This window comes from Gymnoscopelus braueri, assembly GCF_963280865.1.
Source record: "Gymnoscopelus braueri genome assembly, chromosome: 15".
Lineage (NCBI taxonomy): Eukaryota > Metazoa > Chordata > Actinopteri > Myctophiformes > Myctophidae > Gymnoscopelus > Gymnoscopelus braueri.
The window spans coordinates 41,542,341-41,557,272 of record NC_137620.1 but is presented as its reverse complement, the minus strand read 5'-3'; the positions used below and the strand labels follow the sequence as shown (position 1 = coordinate 41,557,272).

At 41.2% G+C, this 14,932-nt stretch overlaps 2 protein-coding genes across 2 annotated transcripts; both read left to right on the top strand.

Moving 5' to 3' along the window:
• Positions 1-753: 753 nt before the first annotated feature.
• Positions 754-9,257, top strand: LOC308101578 (triokinase/FMN cyclase-like; the record flags this gene model as incomplete). Its single annotated transcript, XM_080450999.1, has 9 exons — positions 754-787; positions 4,713-4,902; positions 6,072-6,176; positions 6,301-6,492; positions 6,573-6,626; positions 7,162-7,251; positions 7,636-7,670; positions 8,112-8,196; positions 9,250-9,257. Exons 1-9 carry the CDS (start codon positions 782-784, stop codon positions 9,255-9,257), a joined length of 765 nt encoding a protein of 254 aa, XP_080307125.1. The 5' UTR covers positions 754-781.
• Positions 7,501-11,276, top strand: LOC308101577 (uncharacterized protein; the record flags this gene model as incomplete). The annotated part of the gene is made up of 4 exons (XM_080450998.1): positions 7,501-7,670; positions 8,112-8,196; positions 9,339-9,678; positions 10,123-11,276. The coding sequence occupies exons 3-4, from the start codon at positions 9,423-9,425 to the stop codon at positions 11,274-11,276; spliced, it is 1,410 nt and encodes a 469-aa protein (XP_080307124.1). The 5' UTR covers positions 7,501-7,670; positions 8,112-8,196; positions 9,339-9,422.
• Positions 11,277-14,932: the final 3,656 nt, after the last annotated feature.

The following is a 14,932-nucleotide window of genomic DNA, read 5'->3' as shown; positions in this document are numbered from 1 at the left end:
TTTATTTTTTTTAAATGACCAAGGTTAACCAAAGTGCTACACAGATCAAAACAAGGCAACAGAATAACATGCAAGTAGTAAAATACAAACGAAAAGACAGTGGTGGAAAGTAACTAAGTACATTTACTCAAGTACTGTACTTAAGTACAATTTTGAGGTATTTGTACTTTACTTGAGTATTTCCAATTTCCAATACTTTTACTTCTACTCCACTACATCTCAGAGGCAAATATTGTACTTTTACTCCACTACAATTATTTAAAAACTTTAGTTACTAGTTACTTTTCAGATATAAACTATGATATAATGAAACATACATTAACCACTTTAGCCCTATTTTATACATAGGCCATTTGAAAATAGCAGATCTACAAGCTCACGACGCGTTGTGAGCTTGTAGATCGGCTATTTTCAAATATTTAGTACTTTTACTTTTGGTACTTTAAGTACATTTTGATGCCAATACTTTTGTACTTTTACTCAAGTACATTTTTTATTTGGGACTTTTACTTGTAACAGAGTATTTTTATATTGCAGTATTGGTACTTTTACTTAAGTAAAGAATTTTAGTACTTTTTCCACCACTGCGAAAAGAAGCTAAACGGGTGCCTTGACTTCACCTGACATAACCTCAGACCCCAAGCTGTTCCCTAGCAACGCAACTCCGCTGCCGTCCCTCCAGACTATGGGATGATGACTAGACCGTGCAGGTGGGCGTGGCCCAACGGAACGGAGCCAACGTGCAAAGGAAGCGAGTCGATCTGACGTCTCTGAGCGAAGAATGGAGGTAAAACTGGGATTAAAAACAACATACTGTATGAAACGTCCCACAAATACTATGATAGCATTATTGCTGGCAAATGTGCCTTTGAATAGACAGTTAATGTAACTCTGATTTGTTGATAGATTCATTTTCCGCTTGGTGTGCACTGTGCACTTGATAGCAGCAGATCATAGTCCGTTAAAAATGAATGATAAGATTAGGCAATAATAGGCACAGTATGATCCAAGTTTTTACTCGTGTTCAAAATATTATGCAGATTTTGTTGAGGTGTCCCTCGACGAAATCTGCATATTATTTTGAACAAATAATCAAATAAATAATAATTTCTCAGTTATCATGTATCAGAGTGCAATACACCTTTCCGACCGATAGGGTCGGGTAGTTGAATGCATATGACGAAAATAGGGAGAAAATTGGCCACCGATCGGATTAAAATGATTTTTTATTGAACATTACGGAAGATACGGGTACTTCTGAGGGCCCGTGCATAATTGTAACATCCGTGGCCATGGGGTAAGCACTTTATATTTGAAAGGTGAATGTTTATAGATGTATACGGACCAAAAAGGGAGAAAGTGCAAACACCAGGTTGAAGTTCATCCATGACTGTAATCACTGTATACATGTATTCCACAGCCATATGCCCTCCTGTGTCGGTGACTCATCATTGTAGCGCTGCTGACTGACTGTTATACCTGATAATTAATTGCTGCGACTTGATGTCAGCTATTGTCATCTACTGTCATATCCATTTGAAGGTTCTGGCAGAAAACGTGTGTTTATTTATATCTTCACTTTCCCACGAGTTTCACATGGACCTCAACCACATCATGACATTTCTCCAGTGAGCTGAGCACGTATTACGAGCAGTGGTGTAAAGTAACTAAGTACATTTACTCAAGTACTGTACTTAAGTACAATTTTGAGGTGCTTTCACTTTACTGGAGTATTTCCAATTTGCAGTACTTTTACTCCACTACATCTCAGAGGCAAATATTGTACTTTTACTCCACTACAATTATTTGAAAACGTTAGTTACTAGTTACTTTGCAGATATACATGATTATATTATAAAACATCCATTAACCACTTTAGCCCTATTTTACACCTAAGCTATTTGAAAATAGCCGATCTACAAGCTCACAACGCGTCGCATCGCGACGCGTTGTGAGCTTGTAGATCTGCTATTTTCAAAATTTTAGTACGTTTACTTTTGGTACTTTAAGTACATTTTCATACCAATACTTTTGTACTTTTACACAAGTACATTTTTAATTATGGACTTTTACTTGTAACAGAGTATTTCTACATTGCAGTATTGATGCTTTTACTTAAGTAAAACATTTGAGTACTTTTTCCACCACTGATTACGAGGCACACGACAGGTGTCATTAATTGCCCTGGCGACTCCACACAAACCTCAACGCAACTGCCGCGTTTCCCAAAGAGATTCGTAGAGATGCTGCGTTGAGCATCTGCGCAGGTTCTACGACGGGTCTTACGTGTGTCCACACAATCTGCGCAGTACCATAGCAGCCACGTAGATTTCAGCTCATGCGAAGCCTACGCAGCTTGCGTAAGAGCCTGGGACCCGGTGAAACCTACGCTCTACCCTCATTAGTAGCAGCTGGTTGTGCCCAACGTGCAATCGCTTCCCACGTCCACGGCGTTACGTGTCTGCTAAAACTACATTTGGGAGACAGAATGGCGTATCCTACTCTCCTCCTACTTCTGCGAGAGGCGTAGCCCTGCAGTGCTCTCCTACGAAGCAGTTTGTTACTAGCGCCCTGGGCCGGTAGTAACACCCATCGTAGCGAAATAGATCTATGAAAAGACCGACCGACCGACCGACCACACACACACACACACACACACACACACACACACACACACACACACACACACACACACACACACACACTTAATTTATATATATATATATATATATATGTATATGTATATGTATATGTATATATATATATATATATATATATATATACACACACACACACACACACACACACACACACACACACACACACACACACACACACACACACACACACACACACACACACACACACACACACACACACACACAACGCGGGCAGCTGCGCTGCTTCTAGCCCTGATTCAGAGCGTTAGTGGGTACAGCCACACATGTCCTTAAAGCGTCCGTCAAGTTTCCGTACGGACGCCGGAAGTCCCATCCACTCCCATGTTAAGTTTAAAACCGGAAGTACCGTTCCGTTTTTTATTTAACATGGGAGTGGATGGGACCTCCGGCGTCCGTACGGCAACTTGACGGATGCTTTACGGACATGTGTGGCTGTAGTTCACTAATGCTCTGAACCAGGGCTTCGTCCTCTATATGCATGAACCCGAAGTTTGCAAATTGTACTCTCACGGATGATCCGATCGTCTGATAAAAATATTAAGCATATGCCAAGTTAACTAAAGGTATATAAATGATGCTGAGCTAAACATGTTTACTTAATTTCGAAGTTTTATAGTTAAACGTTATGATGAAAGTCCCCAGTTCCTCTCACAAAGTGACAGCTGTTGCGCTCGCCATGTTTATGAATGGTTAAAACATCTTTTGAAACTAGCAGATCTACAAGCTCACAACACTTCACAAGCTTGTAGATCTGCTATTTTCAAAAGATTTTAATACATATTAATTTTGGGAAATGGGACATTCTGCATTCCTTTTGGTATTTTAAGTATATTTAATTTACTTGCATAATGGGGACACTTTAGTGTTTTATTTACCTTGCAGATGTCAACTCACCACTGTAATTTCATTCATAAATATATTATTCAAAAGTTGTATTTGGAGTGGACTGCTTCAGGACATCTGACAGTTGCCTCTGGTATTTTTATGATCCATTTCACTTTCGCAAAGGGTGTTTAAACTGCAGTGTAGCGTAGGACAGCCCTACGTAGTTTACGTAGGCTTTACGTAGACTTCGTCCAGGAGGTCTTTACGTCTATGCTGTCTCACGAATGTAGTTTTAGCACACACGTAACGAGAACCTACGACGATGGTATCTCCTGAAGCCAGTTTAGCTGGCACGTTGGGCACACACAGCTGCTACTAACGAAGATAGGGCGTGGCGGGGTTGCTACTGCGCAGGTGCGTGGAGGCTCTCACGCAGCTTCTAGGCTACGCAGGAGCTCAAATTCGTTTGGGAAACCTGGCCAAATGGTGTGCCCCAAAAGTGGAGATATTTTTAGTAAACACGTTTTCTGTTGCTGACACCAAGTCGTAGCAAGTAATTATTGGCTGAGTACACACTTTGCAATTAGTCACAGACACAGGAGGGCATCTATGTCTGTGTATATGGAATACAATACATGAAATGTATGTATATAATATCACAGTTCTAGGGCTAAAAACAGCTGCAACCCGGAGCTTATTTTCCATGAATAATTAAAAAAATATATATTCTAACCAACCTGTATGATAGAATAGGCTATGTATTTGACTAGCACATCTGCAGTGATTCATCCAAAAAAATACTTTTTTTGTTTTTGTCGAATTCCTAAGCCAATAATTTGATGACCGGCGATGACCACCGAAGTCTATCCAGTAGGAGACTCAAAGAGTAGGAGAAAAGGAGTACTGAGCAGCCACCCTGTCATTGAATTATTGGCTTAGGAATGCCACAAAAACTAAAAAATCTCCAATAATTCAAGGCTTCATGGCGTGTGTAATTGATAGAAAATAAAAAAAATTTTGGGTGAACTACTCCTTTTGAAGCTCATAAGCATAGTATCTAACTTGGACAAGCAGGGTTCCTCTCTTGAAAGATGGGTAGAAGTTTGGTGTCCCATGCCAGGATTGAACACTGGGTAGGACTTGATGGTTTACAGCTTGTGGCTTAGTTTAACTCTTCTTCTCATATCTCCTCTTCCTCCTCCTCAGCCACAGAAGAAGCTTCTGAACTGTGTGGACAGCTGTGTGGATGAGGCTCTGGATGGCGTGGTGAGGTCCAGTGGAGGGCTGTCCTTGCTGAAGGGACACAGGGTGGTGGTGCGCTCGGACCCGGACGCCCTGAGAGGCAAAGTGGCCCTGCTGTCTGGGGGAGGCTCTGGACATGAGCCAGCACATGCAGGTATACACACTGCACTACACTGCTATTAACCCATTAAGACCTGGAACTGTGTCATTTTTAGATTTGAGCTAAAAAGCATTCTTTTACACTTTGGGCTATTCAAAAATAGCAGATATACAAGCTCATAGCGCGGCACCGAGTGCCGCGCTACGAGCTTGTAGATCTGCTATTTTTGAAAAATCGTGAAAATGTGTGCAAATCTTTGAATATATATTCTTTTAAAGCGAACCGTTTTTAACTAAAATCTTTGCTTCTGGGGGTCCCTGGAAAATATTTTGATGGGGGTCGGCGGCCAAATACATATCATTTTGGGGGTCCTTGACATGAAAAAGATTGAGCACCACTGATATAGAAACATAGGTTTTTCAGAATACTGTTGAGATTTAGGAGACGTGTAGAATCGGCTTCAGGTCTCAATGGGTTAAACGGGTATTATAGGCAATAAGACCGGGAACGCATCTGTGTCATTTTACGATTTCAACCACTTTAATCATTATTTTAATACTTTGGCTATTCAAAAATAGATATACAAGCTCATAGTGTGCAAATCTTTGAATATATATATATATTTTAAAGCAAACATTTGTAACTCACATCTGGACCACTGATATTATAGCAAGATCATTTAAAAAAGGATTTAGAAGACATTTGTAGAATCCCCCAGAAGCAAAGATTTGAGTTAAAATGTTTGCTTAAAAATATATATATATTAAAAAATGTGCACACATTTTCAAGATTTTTCAAAAATAGCGATTATTATATAGTCTAATATAAATATAATAGCTATTTTTGAATAGGCAAAGAAATCTTAAAATTAAACAGATGCGTTCCCGGTCTTAATGGGTTAAACGGGTATTATGTCATTATTATGAAAAACATAACACAGTGCTGTCTCTGACACAGTCAGTGTCTCAAATACATTTTAGCGGAACATTTGAAACTTTAGACCTCGTATGACCTGCCTCACAAGCTTATTAACACATTGAATGGTTCACGAAACCAACAGACAGAGGAACTGGTTATGTTTTTGTTACATAATCTTTTTGTTTTATCCAATTCTACTGTCTGTCTGTCCGTCCGTCTTTATCTATCTATCTATCTATCTATCTATCTATCTATCTATCTATCTATCTATCTATCTATCTATCTATCTATCGATCTATCTATAGGTTATATAGGTAGAGGTATGCTGTCAGCAGCAGTAGCAGGGGGGGTCTTTGCCTCTCCTCCTCCTGCCAGTATCCTAGCTGCTGTACTGTGTCTGCACAATGCAGGTATAGTCGTGTGTGTGTGTGTGTGTGTGTGTGTGTGTGTGTGTGACCTATGTTTGATACTCTGTATGTCCTTGAAATTAAAAAGTTATAGAATCACTGGATTAAATCAACCCTCTTCTCCTAGGCGCCTCGGGGGTCCTTCTCATCGTTAAAAACTACACCGGTGACCGTCTCAACTTTGGATTGGCTGCTGAACAGGCCCGTAACCACGGCGTCTCCGTTGACATGGTGATAGTCGCCGAGGACTGTGCGTTTGACCGTCCCAGCAAGGCAGGGAGGGAGGCGTGGCTTGTGTGGGACCGTGTTCATACACAAGGTAAGCTTTGGTTTACAAGGCAAATAAAGAAAATAAATGTTTTTAAATAAACGTCACTGTATATATTGTTTGTGTGTTAGCTGGCAGGTGCATTGGCAGAGGAAGGCTGTCCATTGGACCAGATTGTCTCCAAGGTGACGGAGGCCTTGAAGGGGATTGGTGAGTCAATGGTTCCTACATCCTGTTATGGTAGATGATGGGATATGGTTTATAAGGTTTTGCGTGTATTTTTGTACATCCAGAAAACATGCATGCATGCATCTATCTAGGCCTGGGCAATATCTAAATGACCTTACGTTGTGCTTAAAGAAATATAACAATATGTTATGTTATCGTAAAAAAACAAAAATGCAGAAAAGACATGTTATCATACCTATTCTGTACGTGGCCACAGCATGGTGCCACTTACATTATAGTAATAACAGTGTGTTTTAATCATCATAAACGTAACATGTTATGTCAGAAATAGAACCAAGCAAGATGAATAATTACTATCTGTCCAAGAAATGACAAATTAAGATGCTTTTGGTGTCTTATATGAAACAGCCATGTCATATTAGAATAAAGTAACAAGGCAAGTTCTTTATCCCTCATATTCTACACTTATTAAACAGGATATTTGTGTGTGTGCGTGCGTGTGTGCTTGCTTGTGTATTTCTCCATCCTCAGGTACTCTGGGAGTGAGTCTGTCTCCCTGCAGTGTCCCTGGATGTCTGCCTTCATTTGACCTTCCACCTGGAGACATGGAACTGGGACTGGGTGAGAGGGAGGAGGGGAGGGGTGGATGGACGGATGCATTCATTTGGATTGATAAGACAGTTAGTGGAAAGGATGAAGACAAGGAAACTTCTTTCCCACAGATTGAAGCAAACATACATGCATGCATAAATGAATGTGTCCCAGCTGTGGAGTCATAAAACAGTGGCTCACCACCAGAGAGAGCCTGCTTCAATTCCCTGCAGCGGTGCCTCTGGTCAGTGTTCATGGGTGGGAAGCCGGTGTGTGATCCTTGTCGCTGTGGGGACCCCTGCTGGTTACATGCAGTACATGTTTAATGTTCTGTCAGTGTGAAAAGGGAAATTTAAAAAGCTTCTCTAGTTTCTTTGGTTAAAATTGACAGCTCTGTTCCCTGCCACTATTCAGGTATCCACGGTGAACCTGGCATCAAGCGATCAAAGGTAGGTTTTCATCCCAAAACTGCCCACTCATAGACTAAAATAGGCACAGCACACATACAAGTATTTTCTCTAGTTTTGTTTAGGTAGTGGAGGCTCCTGAACCGGTGGAATCATACCCATGATGCATTTTGAGAACAGCCTAGTTGAGCCAAAGGTATAAATTGTTTGTGTTAGGCATTACAATGAGTAAAAGTACAATGATTAAGATTAGGTATAAGTTTAGCCAGCGGTTAGCCAATGAGATTGTGTGACCTTAAACTCCAAAATCAGCTTGTAGAAATCGTTACCAGTTCAGGAGCCCCAAGCTTTTTTTTTATTGCGAGCTCATTGCATATTGTCTATTTGTATTATACATTTAATGAAACCCAATGGCTATTCATTTTTGTATATTCTATTCTATTGTCTTTCTCCATTCCACTTCTGTTTCTGTCACTCACTCAGGTGTCATCTGCTGATGAGGTGGTGAAAACCATGCTGGGTCACATGACCAACACTGACAGCCAGTCACATCTGTCACTGAAGTCGGGTATGTATGACACTGCATGTTTGTGTATTCAGTTTATTGGCTTTACTTCAATCCTATATACTTAGTTGAGTTGGAGTTCCCCAGGGGTCTATACTTGGTCTCCTCCTTTCTTCCCTCGACACCAAATGTCTTTGCTGAAAATAGCCGATCTACAAGCTTACAACGAATGTTCGGCAATTTTCACCAAATGGTCCCCTATTATATAACATGCCCAGTATATAATAGGGACGCTAGGGTTCATGTGGTTAATGGAATATGCTGGATTGTCATAATCGATTGTAGTTTATGTGCCTGCTGACACTTTTATGTTCTTTTATTACATTTTCAGTTTTACCTTTATTCTTTTTATGCAATTGTACGTCTCTATTTTATTTGAGGTTTGGAAATTTGTACAATTATCCTGCACCGTGATTGGCCAATCACAATCTATTCAGGACTGTGATTGGCCAGTGTCACATGACACATGTGCATAGCCCTATATAAGAAACCATAACTTAAAAAAAAAACATAAATTTGTAGATAGTTACTTTGTAGATTTTGATTATTATTACAAAGCATACATTAACCACTTCATCCCTATATACATTTCGGTCATTTGAAAATAACCGATGTACAAGCTCGCAATGTGCTGTGATGCGACACATTGTGAGCTTATAGATCTGCTATTTTCATAAGATTTTTATACATTTGAAAACTTGTGAAATGGGACATTCTGCATAATGAGTACTTTCTACTTTTGGTACTTTAAATACATTTTGATACCAATACTTTTGTACTTTTCCTCAAGTAAATTTAGAATTCCGGACAGAGTATTTCTACGTATTGATATTTTTACTCAAGTAAAAGATATGAGTACTTTTTCCACCACTGCTAGTATTCTATTCTGTTAATATTATACGCGGTTTTGTAAATGAGTCACAGAACAGGTTCATGAGCAGTGCAACTGATTGGTTCAGAAGTGTAACACAGCAGCAGAATAGAAACAGTACAGCAGGCGTAAACATATAAAAATATTCTTTTGAAAAATAATTTGCTTTTTGAGGTTTGTGTCAGGCTGTTGAGCCTGACACAAGACGGCAGCACATTCCCTTTTATGCCCCACATACAGTATGTAACCATGGCGATTATCCACAACATTGCAGGAAAGTCATGCGATTGACCAAGAGCGCTTGTCGACGGAGGAGACCGACGTCCAGACACGGGAGGTGCAGGCCAGACTTCACACTATGTGCAGTGACGCCCAAGCAGCCCGGGGAAAGGCCCCTCAGAGGACCCTCGCTACCCAGAGCAGGAAGAGGTTCAAGGATGTGAAGCGCATAGGCAAGAGAAAGGTGCCCGTGAACAGGAGACCGGACGGATCGACCAGAGGGGGTCCCACCGCCGTCTCCCAGAATCCCACAGATTCTGAGGACGTCGCAGAATCTGCCCTCCTCCCACCCGAGGCTGTCGAGGGGGTTGGAAGGCGAGAGATCGGATTTCCAGGTAAAGCACCATTGGCGATATATGAATATAAATATACAGCTGAAGTTAATACATCCTGGGTTTGTTTCATTTATGTCAGGGGTAGGCAACCTTAGGCACGGGTGCCAACACTGGCACAGGGGAGGGTGATCACACTGGCATAAGTGTGAGAGGGACGATTTTTGGTTTAAAATAAGATATATTAAAAACAATTAAGTCAATTCATTGAAGTCCCCTCGCATCTGTATGCAAATTACAACCTGCACATAATTCTACATTCATTCAAACTCTGAACTCTTGACTGGGGAGGGGAGATAGGTGAGTCTACTGATCATTACAATGTCCTGATGTGAAAGAAAACAGTTCAGAAGAAGAAGAAAAAAGGTTGTTATATTTATGGACAATCAAAATCTGTTGGAAATATTACATTTTGATATGGTGTCATAATTTCTCTTGTCACGCTAGCACCCGCAGAACAACCTGGGGAAACAGAAGACGACAGCGAACAGGAAGGAGACGACGAGAGACAATCGTGTTCCACCACAGCCACGCCGCCGCGCGGCAGCAGGGGTGCCCGCCGCGTCCGAGCCCGGAGGCGAGGATTCTTCAACGTTCAGCGTGCCCGGTTCGACATGCTGCAGGTGGAACTGGTGGATACCCGGCGGAGCATCGTCAGTCAGCTCCGTCGGATGGAGAGCCGCATGTTCCCTGTGTTGCAGTCCATCGGCCGGAGCTTGGAACGAATGGCAGACGTGATGGAGCACAGCTCAGCCCCAGTTGCTGATATGACACACAACAGCTCAGCCCCAGTGACTGGTATGATGCAGCATCTCTCAGCCCCAGTTGCTGATATGCTGCAGCACAGCTCAGCCACAGTGGTTGATATGATGCCCAACAGCTCAGCCCCAGTGGTTGATATGATGCCCAACAGCTCAGCCCCAGTGGTTGATATGATGCCCAACAGCTCAGCCCCAGTTGCTGATATGCTGCAGCACAGCTCAGCCACAGTGGTTGATATGATGCACAACAGCTCAGCCCCAGTGGTTGATATGATGCACAACAGCTCAGCCACAGTGGTTGATATGATGGACAACAGCTCAGCTCCAGTGGCCGATATGATGGACACTAACTCAGCCCCTGACCCCACCCTTAAGACAACCGAGTCACCCCTCAGGTCTCTCAGGTCGAGGGCTAACCTGACCACATATACAGATACTTCCAGTAGTGTGTCGGACACGTCCACGTCCAACAGCTCAGCTCCGGTGGCTGACGCGATGCAGCAGAAGTCAGTCCCAGTGGCTGATATAAAGGACGAAAACTCCGCTCCAGTGGCTGATATGATGGACCAAAACTCAGCCTCAGGGCCTGATGTAATGGACCACAACTCGGCTCCAGTGGCTGATGTAATGGACCGGAACTCAGCCCCTGAACCCACCCTCAAGACAACCGAGTCACCCCTCAGGTCTCTCAGGTCAAGGGCTAACCTGAGCACGACGGATACATCCAGTAGTCCGTCGGACACGTCCACATCCACGTCCACGTCAGACTCGTCTCCAAGGAGCCGCACCACAGGCCTTCATACCCGCGGAGGTCGGAGAGGCAGCCGCAGGCGCCGCTAAATATTATGTTGTTTTTTTGTTCTATGTTCCATGTTCTAAATTGGCATGTTGCCTAATTTGGTCACCTGCTAGGGTCACCTGCTAGTGAGGTCCACCTGTTCACCTGCTAGTGAGGTCCACCTGTTCACCTGCTAGTGAGGTCCACCTGACCTGTTCACCTGCTAGTGAGGTCCACCTGACCTGTTCACCTGCTAGTGAGGTTCACCTGCTAGTGAGGTCCACCTGTTCACCTGCTAGTGAGGTCCACCTGTTCACCTGCTAGTGAGGTCCACCTACTCCTCCCCGTTCAAAACCCCCTGCTGACAGGCGCCGTCCCAGACTGTTGGTTGGACGGTAGGACAAAGATTGCCCGCCCAGCTTTTTGTTTTGTTTTTTTGTGGTTAATAAATAAGATTTTCATAATGACTTTTGTTTGTTTAAAGAGGAACGTCACCCCAAGTCACAATGCGTTGTAACTTTCAACTTGCTTAACATTCAAGTGCATTACTGAAGAGCTATCGCATATGAACAATAAGGCCTTTCTGCCGATCTCTCGGCAAGTCAAACATCCGATAGGCGACCAAAGGCTTATCATCTGAATATAGGCCTGTGCACTTGCTGAACTTGGCTTATGCTCTTGTCCTTCTTTCATTCACGTCGTTCATTGTGTTGTTCAGCTATGCTGTGGGTAGATCTTCCATAAAGGGACACCTCGCTCTAAGAGAGTTTACTCCTTCAGCCTGAGACTCTGAGGTTGACTGTGACCTCTCATAAGTGTACTCAAGTGTATTTGAATAAATAACGAGAAACACACTTCTCTTGTTTGTGAGCCTTTTTATTACAGAAATATAAAATGTGTCACTTCATACCACTACATGGCCAGCAGCATAGCAGTTGTAGTATATTCTTGACTACTCTGTTGGAAAAAACATTTGCATGGAGAGAGGAATTTCCAAGCCAGTTCTTTTTATTTCACAATCACAAAAGTCGGAGTCGTCTAATTTAAAAAAGAGCATCATTTAGCATCATTTAGTACAACTGAATCCGTATCTGTGCCCTATTTACATTATTACTAAAGGTGACTAATACATACAGTATAATACAAGGAACATAAATACACAAATACACTCAAATACTAACTCTTAATACATAAAGACCCTGTTAATTCAAGATTTCAGCTGCTGAGACTCTTCCCAGGCAAGTAGTTGGTAAAACCGATATGTAATGCTTTAGTTGGTGGAAACCAACTACTGATGAGTTGTGTTGATGCTTATCTCTCTGGAAGGAGTTTATGTCGCTCGAGGTCGCTGATGTAAGCAGGGAGTTCCGTCGCCTTTATACCGGTGGCTGCTGTCCTGGTGTCACCAACGTGATGTCAGTTAGTGTCAGTCATATTTCCATATTAGTCCATGAGCCAGAGAAGATTTCATTATCGAAAGAGTGGGCAAAACCATACCTATATTAAATTGTTTATAGGGTCAATATAAGTAAATAAATATATAATAACCTTTCCACAGGAGCAGCTTTTTCATATTTATCACATAATTTGTTATTTTCCCCATACTTACATGACAGCATTTTTCTTTGCACCAAAACCACTCCTTGGGCTAAAAACGGCCCAATCTCAATGGGCTTTTTACACAAAAAGTATACCTGGAAAAGGATGGCTATGGCCGTTTTTAGCCCAAGGAGTGGTTTTGGTGCCAAACAAATGCTTGCAATGGATTCAGAATCATAAAAACACCCTAGTTTGACCCCTCACATGCTACTTAAACAGATTTTTTTTTTTTTTAACCAAGGTTATGGTGGGTTCCCCAACTTTCAGCAGCTGTCAAAAATTCTCCTAGGGAAACTGCATTTCAGTCTTTGTGAGATGTGTTACTAGACACCTTTACAAACACATTGGTGAAGATTTTTTTTGGTAAGGAATTTATTCCAAGATTGGAAAATACTAATATCCCCTGACTATAATGATTATGTACAATATTTAGTTTGAGGACAATATCAACCCAAAAGTATAGTGTTTGATTAATCTCTTGCTAATAACAATAGAGGTCCACTGCTCTTGAAAAGGACTATGACATGAAAAGTATTGGAGCACATCTTATAAATATAATTTATTGGGTAAAATGTGTTTACTATCAGTGTGATTCAGTACATTCCTCTCTTACACGTATCATGAGGCTTGTTCCAGCTCACATTCAAACTGCCAAAAAATACTGTATATTGATGCTGTTATGCAGAAAACCTTTATAGGATTTTGTTCATGAAATAATGCCCTACTTTGTGGTGTGACTGACACGGTTACACTGTTATATTTGTTTTTGTAAAACAGCAAAAGAAAATAAATCACTTAAACATTATTTATTTATTGTTATCAATCATATTGAAGTGATTTCAGGGAGGGACAGAAACTAACTCCAGTCACTTTCAGTTCAGGGGTTCTCATTGTATTGTTGAATCACAATGTTATTGTATGACTTGGTAATCTGGGTTCAGTTACTATAGTGTTGAATGTTTCATATTCAATGTGTTCTGGGCTTTGAAGAGACAATGCTGCACATTTTCAAAAATAGTGGAAATAGCAGATCTACAAGCTCTCTCTCACACACACACACACACACAGAATTAATCAGATATTGGTCTTGTCCTCTCAGTCCTCAGACGGTTTTAACATCTATCTTCACATCCTGTATAAAACGTCATCTAAACATGGAGACAACTTTCACAGAGAGACAGAAACATTCTTCAAATCAGACTAAAACACTGTTAGAGGTTGCAGACTGACATTTATTTTGAAAAAAAACCAAGTCAGTGTAAATGAAGTAAAGTTAATGAAAACATAATGATTACCTGATGGTCTCAAACTCCTTTATATGAATTGAAACAATTTTGTCATTTTGCCAGATAAGTCGTGAGCTTGTAGATATTAAAGAAAGTACAGAAGCTTTTCCCCCCCTCTTTTGTTTTTAACATGGCTTCATAAGTGTGTAACTGTTTGAAGGACTCTGAGGTTTCTACTGTATTTACAAAATGGGGTAAAAACATTGTTCATCACATTAAAATGTTTTTATAAGCGATTAACTGTTGACACACAATACCCTATTGACACATTGAGGAGGAAGACATTACAGCAGTGGTTCTCAAACTTTTCAGGCAGAGACTCTCCAAAATAATCATATTTGAACTGGGGACCAGCCACCCTGACAAGCACTTGGAATTGCAGGAGTTGAGGCATTACATTTAGTTTGACTTCATCAATATTGTGAAAACAGCAGATCTACAAGCTCACAGTGAGCTTGTAGATCGGCTATTTTCACAAATTCTCTCTTTGTCAGGTAATATTTGGCCAATTTTTGACAATTTTCTATAGTATAGTTTGTTAATTACTTTTGACACAGTAATGTCTCATTTTAGAGGTATTCAATAGGTCTTAAAAAGTCCTTAAATTGTCACTTTAGAAATGTACTCTGTATACATTATACATACACTATACATGTATGTACGGTATGTTTGTGTTTGTAGGTTTGTTTACTGTTGAGTGAGAAAACAATGTTGCACATTAAGCAAAATATCATTTGGGGACCTCCTGGAGGTCCAGACCCACAGTTTGAGAACCACTACATTTAGTATAACCAATCTACACAGACTGACAGAGGGCTCTGTAGTAATATCAA